Genomic DNA, 13,679 nt, shown 5'->3' on the forward strand with positions numbered 1-13,679 from the left:
GTATATGATAAAATAGCATATCAGAATGGCTGCATTTTAAAACAGTGGAGAAAGGATAGATTATAACTGGAGAAGGAGTGAGAGATAAAAGTTATCCCTACCTCATACCTACACATTCATAATTTCAAAATGAATGAATGATTAAAATATATTAATCAAAGCACATCAGATTATCTCAGATTATCTTTATAATATTAAGGTTGGGGAAGTCCTTCTTGAACAAAATCTCAAACTCAAGCATCCAATATATATGGACACTTGATCAATGATAGAGGTATGTTAGGGAAAGATGGTATTTTCAATAGGACAGTGGAAAACGAGTGGTCTTTTCAGTAAATGGTGCTGGGTCCATTGGATATCCACATGGAAAAAGTTAATATTGACCCTACCTCACACTGCACATTAAAAAATTTCCAGGTAGATTATAGAGCTGTGTGTGAAAGTTAAAACAATAAAATTTGAGAGCTAACATAGATGAATATCTTTATTGACTTGGGGCCAGCAAAGGTTTCTTAAGAATAAAAATCATAACCATTAAAAAAAATTGATAAATGAAACTACATTATAATTCAGAATTTTCATTAGTTGAAACATACTATTAAGAAAATGAAAGTACAGGGGCGCCTGGGTGGCGCAGTCAGTTAAGCGTCCGACTTCAGCCAGGTCACGATCTCGCGGTCCGTGAGTTCGAGCCCCGCGTCAGGCTCTGGGCTGATGGCTCAGAGCCTGGAGCGTGCTTCCGATTCTGTGACTCCCTCTCTCTCTGCCCCTCCCCCCTTCATGCTCTGTCTCTCTCTGTCCCAAAAATAAATAAACGTTGAAAAAATAAACATTAAAAAAGAAAATGAAAGTACAGAGTGGGAAAAGATATTTGCAATGAGTATATTCCACAGAGAACCCATATCTAGAATGTGTAAAGAACACCTACAGATCCTAAGATTAAAAGAGACAATGGAATCCTTAAAAATGGGAAAGAGACTTGAATAGGCACTTCTATTAAAGATATACACATGGTCAAAAAACAAGAAAAGTCTCTAATCTCATCAGTCATTAGAGTTCATGTTTAAGACCAAATGAGATCATACCACATGCCTACCAGTGTATGATTCTGTTTATGGGAACTTCAAGAGTCGGCACAACTAACGTGGCATTAAAGGTCCCATAGTGGTCACCCTCAGGGAGGAGGGTATGGAAATTACTGGAAAGGGATAAGCAAGGGGATTCTGAGGGTTTAGTAATGTTCTATCTCTTTATTTTGGTGGTGGTTACATAGGGATGTTCATTGATCTACTACCTGTAATTAGTGCTTGTCTCTGTGTGTATGTTATACTTCAACATAAAGCCTTATTAACAAGATTCCACATGTACTGACATGGAAAGATGTTCAGAAAATATTAAGTAAAAAAAAGCAAGAGTATCAGGAAATGTAGCCTAGTGTTTATTAAACAGTTCCTCAGAAGATTCTGATTCAAGCCTGGGAGCCCCTGGACTAGACTTAAGGTCTTATCCAACCTCAGATTCTGCAATGTATTTCATCATCAAACCAACTATTTGAAGGGTCTGCAGAGATCAGTGCACCACTCAGCACAAGGCCCTACAAAATGAAACCGACAGGAAACCTGGACCTTGGCTCTTTGGGATAAGAAATCACAAATCTAGATAACTCTGGAACTCTATTCCAAGGCAGAAAGTGATTAGCTGCAGGAAGCGGTGACAGGTAGAGAAAGAAAAATGGGGGAGTTGGTTTGGGAAAAACCTCGCTGAAAAATATTGTAGGAGCCATATTGTGTTCTGCTTTCTTAGCTTCTGCATCCTTAGTTTCTGCAGATCTGCCCCCAGAGCATTCCCAGGGACCAGATCCCAGTAACTTCCTTCACTTCAACTGCTCAGGTGGGCCATACACTTGATAAACCATGGGGAAGGTTTATGCCCACCTTTGTGTGAATTCTCTGAGAACTCCTGAAGTTGGCAACTTTCTTCCTTCTGGCTTTTACCTTACATAGAGCTTCTTTATCACTCACCTTTACCTCCTCATCAAGCCTTCTCACATATGCTTTCTTTTCCAACTGACCAGGGAAGACCAGGTTGTTTTCACTCACCTGTGCCCTAGATTGACTTTTCCGCTTTAAAGGTTGGTACTCCACTCTTCACTATAAAAGACCTGTGAGGGGCACCTGGGTGGCTCAGTCGGTTAAGCTTCCGACTTCAGCTCAGGTCACGATCTCGTGGCTCATGGGTTCGAGCCCCATGTTGGTCTCTGTGCTGACAGCTCAGAGCCTGTATCCTGCTTCAGATTCTGTCTCGGTCTCTCTCTGCCCCTCCCCCACTTGCACACTGTCTCTCTCTCTCTCTCTCTCTCTCATATAAATAAACATCAAAAAAAATAAAAAAAAAACACAAAAGACCTGTGAAAACCTGTTCACAACCATCCACATCTTCCCTGCCTCTCCCCTGTGAACTGAATGTGAGACACAAGTCTGGGCCCCACTGTATATTGATCCTGTTCTTGGAAATGTCTGTTCTGAAGCCTCCTCACCTTCTGCTTGGTCATGTCTAAGAGCCCCACAGAATATCTGTCGCAGTTGAGGAAGGCTCGGACTGTGTACAGGGCTTTGTGGAACTGCCGCTCGATATCCGTAAGCTCTTCAAAGACTTTGCTCCCAGACCACAGCAGTATCTTAACAAAACAGGAGAACACTGTCAAACTTTTTGAGTCACAAAGCAGCAGCTCACAATAACCCAGAGACAGAGACAGGACAATTATCTTCCTTTTACAGATGGAGAAACTGAGGTTCCGAGAGATGAAGTAACTGACCAGCTTATCATGGGTCCAACTCTTTCCATTTCTTTTATTTCGGAGATTGTTAATAAGAATGATAATAACAAACATGGATTGAACACAAATGTTCCACATGCATTTTCTCATTTACTATTGACAACGATCTTTTGAGGGTGGAACCAATCAATATTGCCCCCATTTTTCAAAGGGGGGGACTAAAGCTCAGACAGGGTAAGTGATTTACTCAGGGTCTTAGAGCTAGTAAATGGTTTGACAAGGATTCAAATCTAAGTTGCCTGACTTGAAAACTGTGCATATACAGCTTTACAAACATCGGCCACCTCATCAACACGAGGGATGCTGGGCAGAGACTATGATGGTTCCCAGGCAATTTTATCACCACTGCCTTTCCAGTCTGACCACATCAATGCTTCAGTAAAAGGACTCATCCAGGCCATTCCCTTAAGCCACGCCCCTTACCTGGCCACGCCGAGTCTCACAGTTGTGCAGGTAACTCAGGTGGTACACCTTCATGATTAGATTTGCGAAATTGAGGTACTTGAGAAGAATCTGGAAATCAAACAGCGTGAGGCGAACTAGATGAGAAGAAGAAAGCCCTCCTCTGGCCCCCTCTACCATCAGCAAGTATTTGAATATTTCAAAAGCATCAGAGGCCATTTGAGTAGATGGATCATGGAATGCTGACCCATGAAATGTTGCCTTGTAAGAGTGTAAAGCTCATAGAATGTAGAATGTCAGTGTTGATGGATTAATGGAAAATTGCTACTATTTATTGAGTTTGCAGTCCCTGTGATAAGTCATTTTAGGTATGTAAGTTATCTTATGTGATCATCACAAGTACCCCGAGAGATGGATACTATAATATTAGGCCCATTTTACAGATAAGAAAGCTGAGATGTAAAGAAATTAAGTAACTTGACTGAGTCAACTAAATATTAGCAGAGCCAGGACAATTACCCCTGTACCCCAGGCTCCAGGGCCCAACATCCTAACCATTACCCCTGTCCTGTCTCCCTCAGAGGGCATCAGCCTAATCCTCTTGTCTTACAGATGAGAAAACCAAGGCTGGGCCAAATAGCAAGGTTCAGGGGACTTCACAAGCTGTAAGAATGCCGCTCACATGACCACCCCAGCAATTTCTAAAGCGTTTTTACCTCTTCATCTCTCTTGGTGAAGTGGGGCTCATTCAGTTTATTCACAGCCATGAGTACGGCCACCACGTCCTTCCCATTCATTATGGGGGAAGCCAAGATGTTCTTGGTCTGGTATTCTGTGAGGATGTCCACGAAGTCACAGAAATGCTCATTCTGAAGGAAGGCAGACACAGGCAAGGGTGGGTAGAGGAAGAACAAAGACAGTAAAACAGGCCAGAGCCCCATATGCCCGTGGTAGGGAGTGGGAGGAGGGGGGGCCTCTATGATTTTGTTGACAAGAAAATGAAGACATTTCCATCTATGCCCCTTCAGCAAGGGCAAAGCAATCGGGGGTGATTTCTGCCCTGGAGGCCTCCAAAATCGAGTAGGAGAAAGTCTGAGATACAACTTACCGAGGGCTGTGGGGGAGATGTGAGCAAAGCCCTGCAGGGGTCCGAGGATGAGGGGACTGACTTCACCTGGGGAGGGAGGGTTAGAGAAGGCTCTCTTGAGGTGATGGCGAGTAAGCCCAAAATAGAAACTTGAGTGAGGAAAAGACTTTAGTGAGTCTAACAACCACAATTGCTAACGGGTATCACGTGCTTTATCTGCCTCAACTCGCTTTAATCCTGTGAGGTGAGGACCGCTAGTGGCCCATTCTACACAAAGGGAAACTGAGACTCAAGAAGGAACCTGCCCTCAGCTTTGCTGTCTTTAGGAGAAGTCTTGGTAAGGTTAGATCTGGGTCCTGGTCATTGAACAAAAAGAATTTGGTACTTCTAGCTTTTTGAGCAATTCAGTTCTAGCACCACACAGTGAGTCCAATGGATATCCACATTCCATAGGTCTTAATGGAAGCCCCATTGTGTGTCAGGCCTTATGCTGAGTGCTGGGGACACAAGTGAGACCAAGGCTCAGGCCGGCTCGCAGACAAATCAATACCAGTAATACATGACACAGGGTTTGGCTCAAAGCTATGGGAGTGCAAAGGAGTACACACCCCCAGACCCCCACCCCTAAAGCAGCCTGGGAGGCCAGCACAGGTCAGTGTGGTCTATGTGGTCAGAAAGAGGAGACAGAGCCTGAACTGTCATCTTAAATCCAAGAGAATCTACCTTTCTGTTTCTTGGTAGCACTGTGAGTTTTTCCAACCATAGGCGTTGCTTGGGACACAAGCCAGCCCAGATATGCAGTTCACGCTGTTCTGAGGAAGGAAGTATATTTCATAGAACGGATTCCCACCCCTTTTCTAGAATTGAGTGTGCAGAAACTTTCCTACGACTGAGAAATTCAGAGTGTGATGCTGTGCATCTGTGGATTTCTCCCAGTTGGAGTGGGATTAGACAAACAGGCAACGGCATTGTTGTCGATGAAGGTGTCTCAAACCAGGTAAAGGGTACAGGAATTAAGAGAAGACTGTAGGGCTCTACTTGAATTAGCATCAGAGGATTAAGCAAAATCTCTAAAGAGGCATTAGCCATGAAGGGTTTTCCATGTCATTCTCTAAGGACACCGATAAATCCCTAAACACAGGTCTTGGTGGGGCATGCTCAAATTCATTTCAGGAAGTCAGTTCATCCTTGCAATATTCACTTCTATCAGGGAAAACGATATGTGAGTCTTACCTGCATCTGATGCAGATGTTTACTAAATCTACCAGAACTTTCTTTCCCATTGAGAGACCCAGAACTCTCTCCCGAATTATACAGCTGCCAACCGATGGTGTTCGCACAATCATTGCCATCCTTATATATTCAGCATGTGAAGTGTTCTACACAACTGTGTCACAGAACCTCAGATTATCAGAAGCAGAGAGGGCCTTAGAAGACTTTTAGCTCAAGCTGTTCTTTTGTGTGTGTGTGTGTGTGTGTATGTGTGTAATGTTTATTTATTTTTGACAGAGACAGAGAGACAGAGACAGAGACAGAGAGACAGAGCACGAGCGGGGGAGGGGTAGAGAAACAGGGAGGCACAGAATCCAAAGCAGGCTCCAGTCTCTGAGCTGTCAGCACAGAGCCTGATGCAGGGCTCGAACTCACGAGTGGTGAGATCATGACCTGAGCCGAAGTCAGGCGCTTGACCCACTGAGCCACCTAGATGTCCCTCAAACTGTTTACTCTAAAGCCCGGGAATCAGATGCCCAGCTTAGGGAAAGCCCAAAGTCATTCACTCATTGAGTTAGCATTCATGGAGTGCTTTATGCCAGGCCCTGTTCTAGACTCTCGGGTTATAGCAGTGAACGAGGGAGGCTTCTCCCTGTGAACGAGGGAGGTGAAGCTGAGAGCTGAAGCTTCAGAGGAACCAGGTGGATGAAATGCATTCCAAGCAGGGAGCACACCCCTCATTCTTGGAAACCCCAATTCCTCTTTTCAAACATTCACAGTGCCAATTCCATGGTGAGATCTACTGTTTATTGAGCAATAATGACGTCCTCAGCCAGGAGCCAGACAACTTAACATCTTTTATCTCATTAACTCTCACATCAGCCTTGTCACATAGATCTGTCACCTTCCTTGTTTTTGTTTTGGTTTTTGAGCGTGCGCACGCGCGTGTGTGCGAGAGAGAATCTTAAGCAGGCTTCATGCCCAGCGCAGAGCTCAATGCCACAGGACTCAATCTCATGACCGTGAGACCATGCCTGAGCTGAAATCAAGAGCCGGACACTTAACCAACTGAGCCACCCAGGTGCCCCCAAACCTTCCCTGCTTTGCAGAAAACTCCCTTGCTGGTAAGTGGCATAGCCACTCCATTCATTCATTGATCTATATATTGATACACTGATCGACTGATTCGCGCATTCATTCATTTACTCATATTTACTGAGAACAGGCTCTGGGAGAGGTGTTGGATATGCCAAGACCAATAAGAAAGATGAGATTGTCCTCATTAGGTCCTCACAGTATAGTGGGAGCATATGTAAAACATGAACCCACAATTCAAACCATAATGAGAAGGATGTCCCCACAGGATGGGTGAATGGAAGGGAGGGACTTGTTCTCTGAGGCTTCAGGGGCCAATCAGTACATTATCAGTAGTTGAAGATACTCTGAGCCTCAGTTTGCCCTTTGGTAAAATTGGAGTGTTGGACCAGGTCCTCCTCGAGGCTTCCTTCTGGTGTGGCATGCTGGGTTCCGGGTCTCACACGCAGGGAAGGACGGCAGCTGTGAGAGTCTCTGGAAATGGCAGTGCTCTCAGGTGCACTCTTTAGAAATAGGAATTGTCATGTCTTGGAAAAACTCTCCTTTCCTCTCACACTAGTACCATGCTTACACTACTCTTACACCAGATACGTAGGTGTATCTGACCAGTTCTCTGACACCAGCTGACTGTCCAACAATTCAATTCAATCTTCCTGGAGTCAGTGTCAGACCCCACAGGGCTTTAGTCCCACAGGACTGTCCCTGCTTCAGATGCCAATTACAAGTCCCAGTTTGTCACTTATACTTCTGACTGGCTATAAAGCAGGGTCCCAAGACACCCTCCTCGGGTTTGGGAATTTGCTAGAACGGCTCACAGAACTCAGGGAAATGCTTACATGTACAGGTTTATGATATAATAAAGGATATAATAAAAGATACAGACATACTGTCAGATGAAGCACCCTTCCTGACAGCAGGCACTTCTGTCCCCTAGAGTTGAGGTGCACCACCCTCCCAGCACATGCGTGTGTTCACCAACCCAGAAACTCTCTGAGCCCTGTACTTTGGGGGATTTTTATGGAGGCTTTGTCACATCTGCATGACTGATTATTAGCTCCATTTCCAGACCTTCTCCCCTCATCAGAGAATGGGGAGGTGGAGCTGAAAGTTCCAAGTTGCTAATCATAGCTTGATCTTTCTGGTGATTGGCCTCCATCCAGGAGCCCACCAAGAGTCATCTCGTTAGAACAAAAGACCATCTACCAGTCAGGAAATTCCAAGGAATTTAGAAGCTCTGTGTCAGATGCTCCTATCACTCAAGAATTATAAGAGTCTTAAGAGTTCTGTGTCAGGAACCAGGACAAAGACTAAGTAAGTATCTCTTTTTATAAATCACAATATCATAGCCAACTGGGAAGGGTCATCATTTATTAATTCATGCAATAATCTGTAATGAGTACCCACTCTGTCCCAGGCACTGACTAGGTGCTGGGGCCAGTGGTTTATAAGCCAGACAGGAACAGGCAGGCCTTGTGGGCTTTCCTAAGGAGAAAGGGTAAAGAATAAAACACACACAAATATTGAAGGGCTAGTAAGGTTGCCAGATTTAGCAAATAAATACAAGATGCCTAGTTAAATTTGAATTTCAAGTAAATACTTTTTAAAGTATAAGTATGTCCTAAATATTGCATGGTACATACTTACACTAAGATATTATTCTTTGTTTATCTAAAATTCAAATTTTGGGGCGCCTGGGTGGCTCAGTTGGCTAAGCATCCCACTCTTGATTCTGGCTCAGGTCACAATCTCATGGTTGGTGAGTTCGAGCCCCAAGTCGGGCTCTGTGCTGACAGCCAAGAGTTTGCTTGGGATTCTTTCTCTCCCTCTCTCTCTGCCCATCCCCCACTCATGCACGCTCACATGATCTCTCTCTCTTTCATTCAAAATAAAAAAATCAACTTAAAAAATAAAAAAAAAATTTTAAATTCAAATGTTACTGGGAATCCTATATTTTATCTGGCAATCCTAACGGCAAGTCTTCCTCTAGGAAATCCCAGGGTATGAGCAGGAATTTGCTAGGACATGGGAATTTTATTACAACCCTGGGAAACTTCTCCACTCATGGTTTCACATTTCAAAACTCCACTGATAGTAGCCATTTCCCAAGTTTTTTGAGGGTGCTGAGTCACCAGCCAGGGAGACTGCCCCAGGCTTGCCCCAGGGGAATGCAGGCATTACTCCATAGTGAACTTTGGGCTTGAAGGGGAGGGGGCCCGGAATAGCAGGCCATCCCTTAGCACAGAGGCTCAGCCAACTCTTCAACAACAACAAGGATATGTTAGCATCAGAGCATCTGCCTAAATCCTCATTCACTTAACACCAGGATCTACAGAACCTCTTAGCGCCTCTCTTCTGTTTTTCCCACCAACAGAATCTAAACTGAAAGCTCCGGAAGGACCTTCTTGTCCAACTCCCACACAGACCTGGTACAGCATCCCTCCCTTAGAATAGAGCCTTAACAACAACAAAACAATAACAATAACAATAAGGAGCAGGATCGGCCAGTAGGAGCCATAACAATGTGCCAAGAACCTTGCTAGTTGAGAAATAATTGTCTCCTTTAACCCTACGACAACACTGTGCAGTCAGTATTCCTGTCCCATTTTATGAATTAGGAAGTGAGCCCAGATAGGCTCAAAAATACGCCGAAGCACGATTCTTAAAAAGTCACAGAGTCATGACTCACATCCAGATCTGACCTCAAAGTTTAACCTCTTTATTCTCTGCTATACGATTTGAAATGACCAGTGGTGAATAGCATCTAGTCCAGTGCCCTCACTTTATAGATAAGCAGGAAGACGAGAATAGCTGAGCAGTGAAGAGTGTGGGCACAAGGCCAGAGTGCCTGAATTCCAATACCCGCTCTGCCACTTTCTATCGGAGTGGCTCTGAGCAACTTACTAACCATTCTGGAGTGTTTTTGTTATTGTTGTTGTTGTTGTGTTGTGTTGTGTTGTGTTGTGTTTGATATTTGTTTTTAAGTAGGCTTCACACTCAACCCAGAGCCCAACTCACGACCCTGAGATCAAGGCCTGAGCTGAGAGCAAGAGTCAGATGCTTAAGTGACTCAGCCACCCAGGTGCCCCATCCTTTCTGGGTTTTGGTTCCACCATCTGTGAAACAGGGATAATCAGTTACGTCTGAAGACTGTAGCAATCCATGTTGGCTACAATGAAAGTCTAGAGAGAGTTGAAGGGAGCACAGTCCCCAGTCCAGCTGAAAGTCCCCTGGAGGCAGAAACACGACCCCCACCCTTGGACGTCCAAGGGGAAACAAGGAAAAGATGAACCCCATGGGAGATCCAGCCCAGTGTATTTCCAAGAAAACTATTGCCCCAGAGGCCAAAGTCTGTGTTTCTTATCTTGTCAATGAACCCACGTCAAAAAAGATGACCTGGGGCGCCTGGGTGGCTCAGTTGGTTGAACATCTGACTTTTGATTTGGGCTCAGGTCATGATCTCACAGTTCGTGAAGTCAAGCCCTCCATCGGGCTCTGCGCTGACAGTGTGGAGCCTGCTTGAGGTTCTTACTCTTTCCTTCTCTCTCTGCCCCCCACCCCCGCTTGCTCTATCTCTTTCTCTCAAAATAAATACATAAACATTAAAAACAAGATGACCCATTTGAATTCCTGCATTTGTGGGTGGGAGGGCCTGGCTCTGCCCTAACTCCTTGGTGACTTTGGACAAGCCCCTTCTCAAGCTCTCATGGCTCTAGGCTCCTCATCTGTTAAATGAGACAGTCAGATGACATCATCTCTGAGACCCCCTCTGTCCCCTTTTAACCTTATGACGCTTAATCTGAACTAAGACCAGAAGTCAGGTGAGCAAAATCACATAATGTCCAGGCTGCATCTTAGAAATGATTGAACACAGGCTCCTGATCAGGTCCGTGCTGCAATACGTGAAACCCACTTGGGCCCTGCTCTCACGGGGCAAACATTGTTTTGGGCAAGGCAGGTGTTAAAGGAATTAAGCATAATTACTTGATGGTGAATGTTTTATGCTAAGTATTTGCTGAGCATCTGCTTTGTGTCAGACATTTGCTGGGATAAAGTGGAGATTAAGGCAGGCATGGTCCCTGGCCCCCGGGCTTATTATGAAAAATGGTTTGGGGAAGGAGCCTGTAACAAAGAGATACGGGAGGGCCTCCATGAAGAAGTGACCTTTAGGCTGAGATCTAAAGGATAAGTAGGAGTTGCCCTGGGGCCGAGGGCCATGGGGAGATCTGCATGAAGTGCTCTGTCCCCGGTGATCAAAGAGGTCTACATCAGAGCTGCCAGTAGAATCTCACAGAAGGCTGGACTCACAAATGAGAGCCAAGGGGCACCTGGGCAGCTCAGGGGGGTTAAGCATCCGATTCTTGGTTTCGGCTCAGGTCACGGTCTCTCGGTTTCATGAGTTTGAGCCGCAGGTCAGGCTCTGCCCTGACAGCGCAGAGGCTGCTTGGGATTCTCTCTCTCCCTCGCTCTCTCTCTCTCTGCCCCTCCCCCACTCATGCTGTCTCTGTCTCTCTCAAAATAAATGCATAAACTTAAAAAAAATTTTTTTTTAAAAGAAGGAGCGAGAGCCAAGGGCTTAACCAAGCGGTACCGTTAACATTTCCAGTAACGAGGCAGGCTGCCACCACATGTCCCCTGATGGAATGCGTAAAGATAACCACGACATCCCCTCTATGTTACTCCTGATGGGAACACACGACCTGATTCTAATCAGGAAGACACAGACGGGCCCAAGTGGAGGGACATCTCTGCAAAGTATTTGGCCTGTACATTTCAAAAACATCCGCGTCACGGAAACCAGAGCTAGTGCTATTTGGGTGTAATTGAGGCAATTGGCAAAAATTGAATACGGACTGTTGATTAGACGATGATATTGCATCAAGCTTACATTTCCTGGATCTCATTACCGTGGTGTGCATATGTGAGAAACGTCCCTGTTCTAGAAATACACACGTCCCTGTTCTGGAAATACACAGAAACGTCCCTGTTCTGGAAATGTCTGGAAATACAGTACACGCTGTCGACTCCCATAGGGGTCTGAGAAAAATGGAGATAAAGCAAATGAGGCAAGGCCGTGGCCAATTGATGCATTTGGATGAAAGGTAGATAGTTGTCTGTACTGTATTTAGACTCTTCTGTTAGGTTTGGATTCCACCCCCCCCAAAATAAAATGTTATAAGCTGATAAATAAAGAGAAGTGCCAAACCATTACCAGCCCAGTCTGGATGGCCAGCAGCTCCCCGCCCCGCCTGTACCCACCGGGACTCCATGGAATAATGCCTCCCCGCCCTCCTTCTTGTGGGGAAGAGGGTACCTCTTCTGTGTTGAGGACGTTGGCGAGCTTTTTAGAGTGTGCGACGTGACCAACCACACCCATATCCAGGGGGAACACGATCTCCGAGTCGGGCACCACGAGGCATTCGTCAAGGACAGCATCCTTGTGAACATTGAAGAGCCGCGTGGCCAGCTCCCCGATGCCGTTTCGGACCCTGTACATGAACAGGCTCATGCGGTCTGCCTGTAGAAGGAAGCACAGCTTCTTCATGACGTTGAAGATGCATTTCTCGGTCTGCAGATTCTCCTGAAAGTCCCGCAGGAGGTCAAAGATGATTTCACTCTCCTCCACGCTGTTCAGCGAGTGGTAGTTGCTGAAGTCCACTGCGGCCTCCTTGGCCCCCAGCATGTCCGAGATGACCTTGGCCCGGTAGCGGAGGTTGTAGTACTGCTTGGCAAAGCTGACATTCGAGTCCAGGAACTTCTCCACCTCCTCTGCTGTCACCTCACCCATGGCTGGAATCCCTCTGGCCGCTTTCGTGGAAGGGCTGAAGCTGGCCTTCCCAGGGCGGTTTGACGGTCTGTGGCAAAACTGAGTCAGGATGCGTTTTGTTCCAGCCTGGGCTTCTGTGGGTCTGGCCCGTGGATTTCAGCTGGTATGGCTGCAGAGGTGAGGGAGGGAGGGAGCTCGGGAGATTAAATCATTAATATTTCCCGAGAACAAGGATTATGAGGATTATGTGTTCCAGATGCTGCCAGGCCCCAGATGAGAGAAGGTGAGAGTTTCCTTTTCACCTTGGCCTAAGAGCGGAGAAGGGATTTCTAAACAGAGCAGGAGGTGGGCAAAACTAAAAACAACCCCAAAGCAGAGGCTGCCAACAGACAGCACAGGGACACCTGCTCTAGGTGTGTTTTCACCTACACACAGGCAGCACACCTGCTCCCGTAGGTGTGTTTTCTCTGCCCTGTAGGGTGTTTTTCTGCAACGTTCGACACAGAAGTCTGCATTTGCTGTTTAGGAGATTTATTCAGCTTCTCTTGGAGAATCAGAAGAGTCAGCAGCTCTGTGCCCACTTTCTTCCCTGGCAGGGATGGCTAGAGCCGAGAGGGACTGCCCACCCAGCTCCCATCCCCCGACCCCTCACCCCACCCTTCTGTGCCCTCTTTCCCAGGTCCTCCCCAGGATGGCCTCACTGCACATGCTCACCATTCAGCCTGCCTCCCTGTGTACATCATGAGTCTGGCACTTACGGGTCTCCGGATTTAAGAAGCTGCACCTTTCCCAGCCTTCGATTTCAACGATTCTTCAATTTTCTTTATTTTTCTTTATTTTTAATTTTTTTAATGCTTCCTTAGTTTTGAGAGCGAGAAAGAGAGACAGAGAGAGAGAGTGGGGGAGGGACAGAGAGAGAGGGAGACACAGAATCCGAAGCAGGCTCCAGGCTGAGCGGTCAGCGCAGAGCCCGATGAGGGGCTCAAACCCACGAACTGTGAGATCATGACCTGAGCTGAGGGCCAACGCTCAACCAATTGAGCCACCCAGGTGCCCCGCTCTTGGCACTTTAATGTGTTTTTTCTGGCTACAACCCGTACCTTTTTGGACTGTCAGTCAGAAACGCACACAACAGTCTAGATGCTATCAGCTCTTTTTGAACCTTGAAACACCTGACTCTTCACTGAAGTACCCTCCATCCAGGACACCTGGGGAGAAAGAGAACATTCTCCTTCTGAGATGAAACCGTGCTTTCATTTCCATGAACGTGGCTGCGAGAACCT

At 46.2% G+C, this 13,679-nt stretch overlaps 1 protein-coding gene across 3 annotated transcripts in view; it reads right to left on the bottom strand.

The window, feature by feature from the left end:
- Positions 1–12,579, bottom strand: part of PDE6A (phosphodiesterase 6A) — a 63,695-nt gene extending 51,116 nt beyond the window's left edge. For 2 of the 3 annotated variants that reach the window (XM_040497457.1, XM_040497452.1), the window contains exons 1-4: positions 11,944–12,579; positions 3,955–4,107; positions 3,260–3,349; positions 2,537–2,677 (exon numbers count right to left, since the gene is read on the bottom strand). In XM_040497457.1, the coding sequence (XP_040353391.1) occupies positions 2,537–2,677; positions 3,260–3,349; positions 3,955–4,107; positions 11,944–12,417 (858 nt within the window). In that variant the 5' untranslated portion in view covers positions 12,418–12,579. The remainder of the gene's footprint in view (positions 1–2,536; positions 2,678–3,259; positions 3,350–3,954; positions 4,108–11,943) is intronic. The other variant, XM_040497442.1, reaches the window with a different exon arrangement.
- Positions 12,580–13,679: the final 1,100 nt, after the last annotated feature.

The sequence above is a fragment of the Herpailurus yagouaroundi genome, unplaced genomic scaffold, assembly GCF_014898765.1.
Source record: "Herpailurus yagouaroundi ecotype Mexico unplaced genomic scaffold, PumYag 29, whole genome shotgun sequence".
Lineage (NCBI taxonomy): Eukaryota > Metazoa > Chordata > Mammalia > Carnivora > Felidae > Herpailurus > Herpailurus yagouaroundi.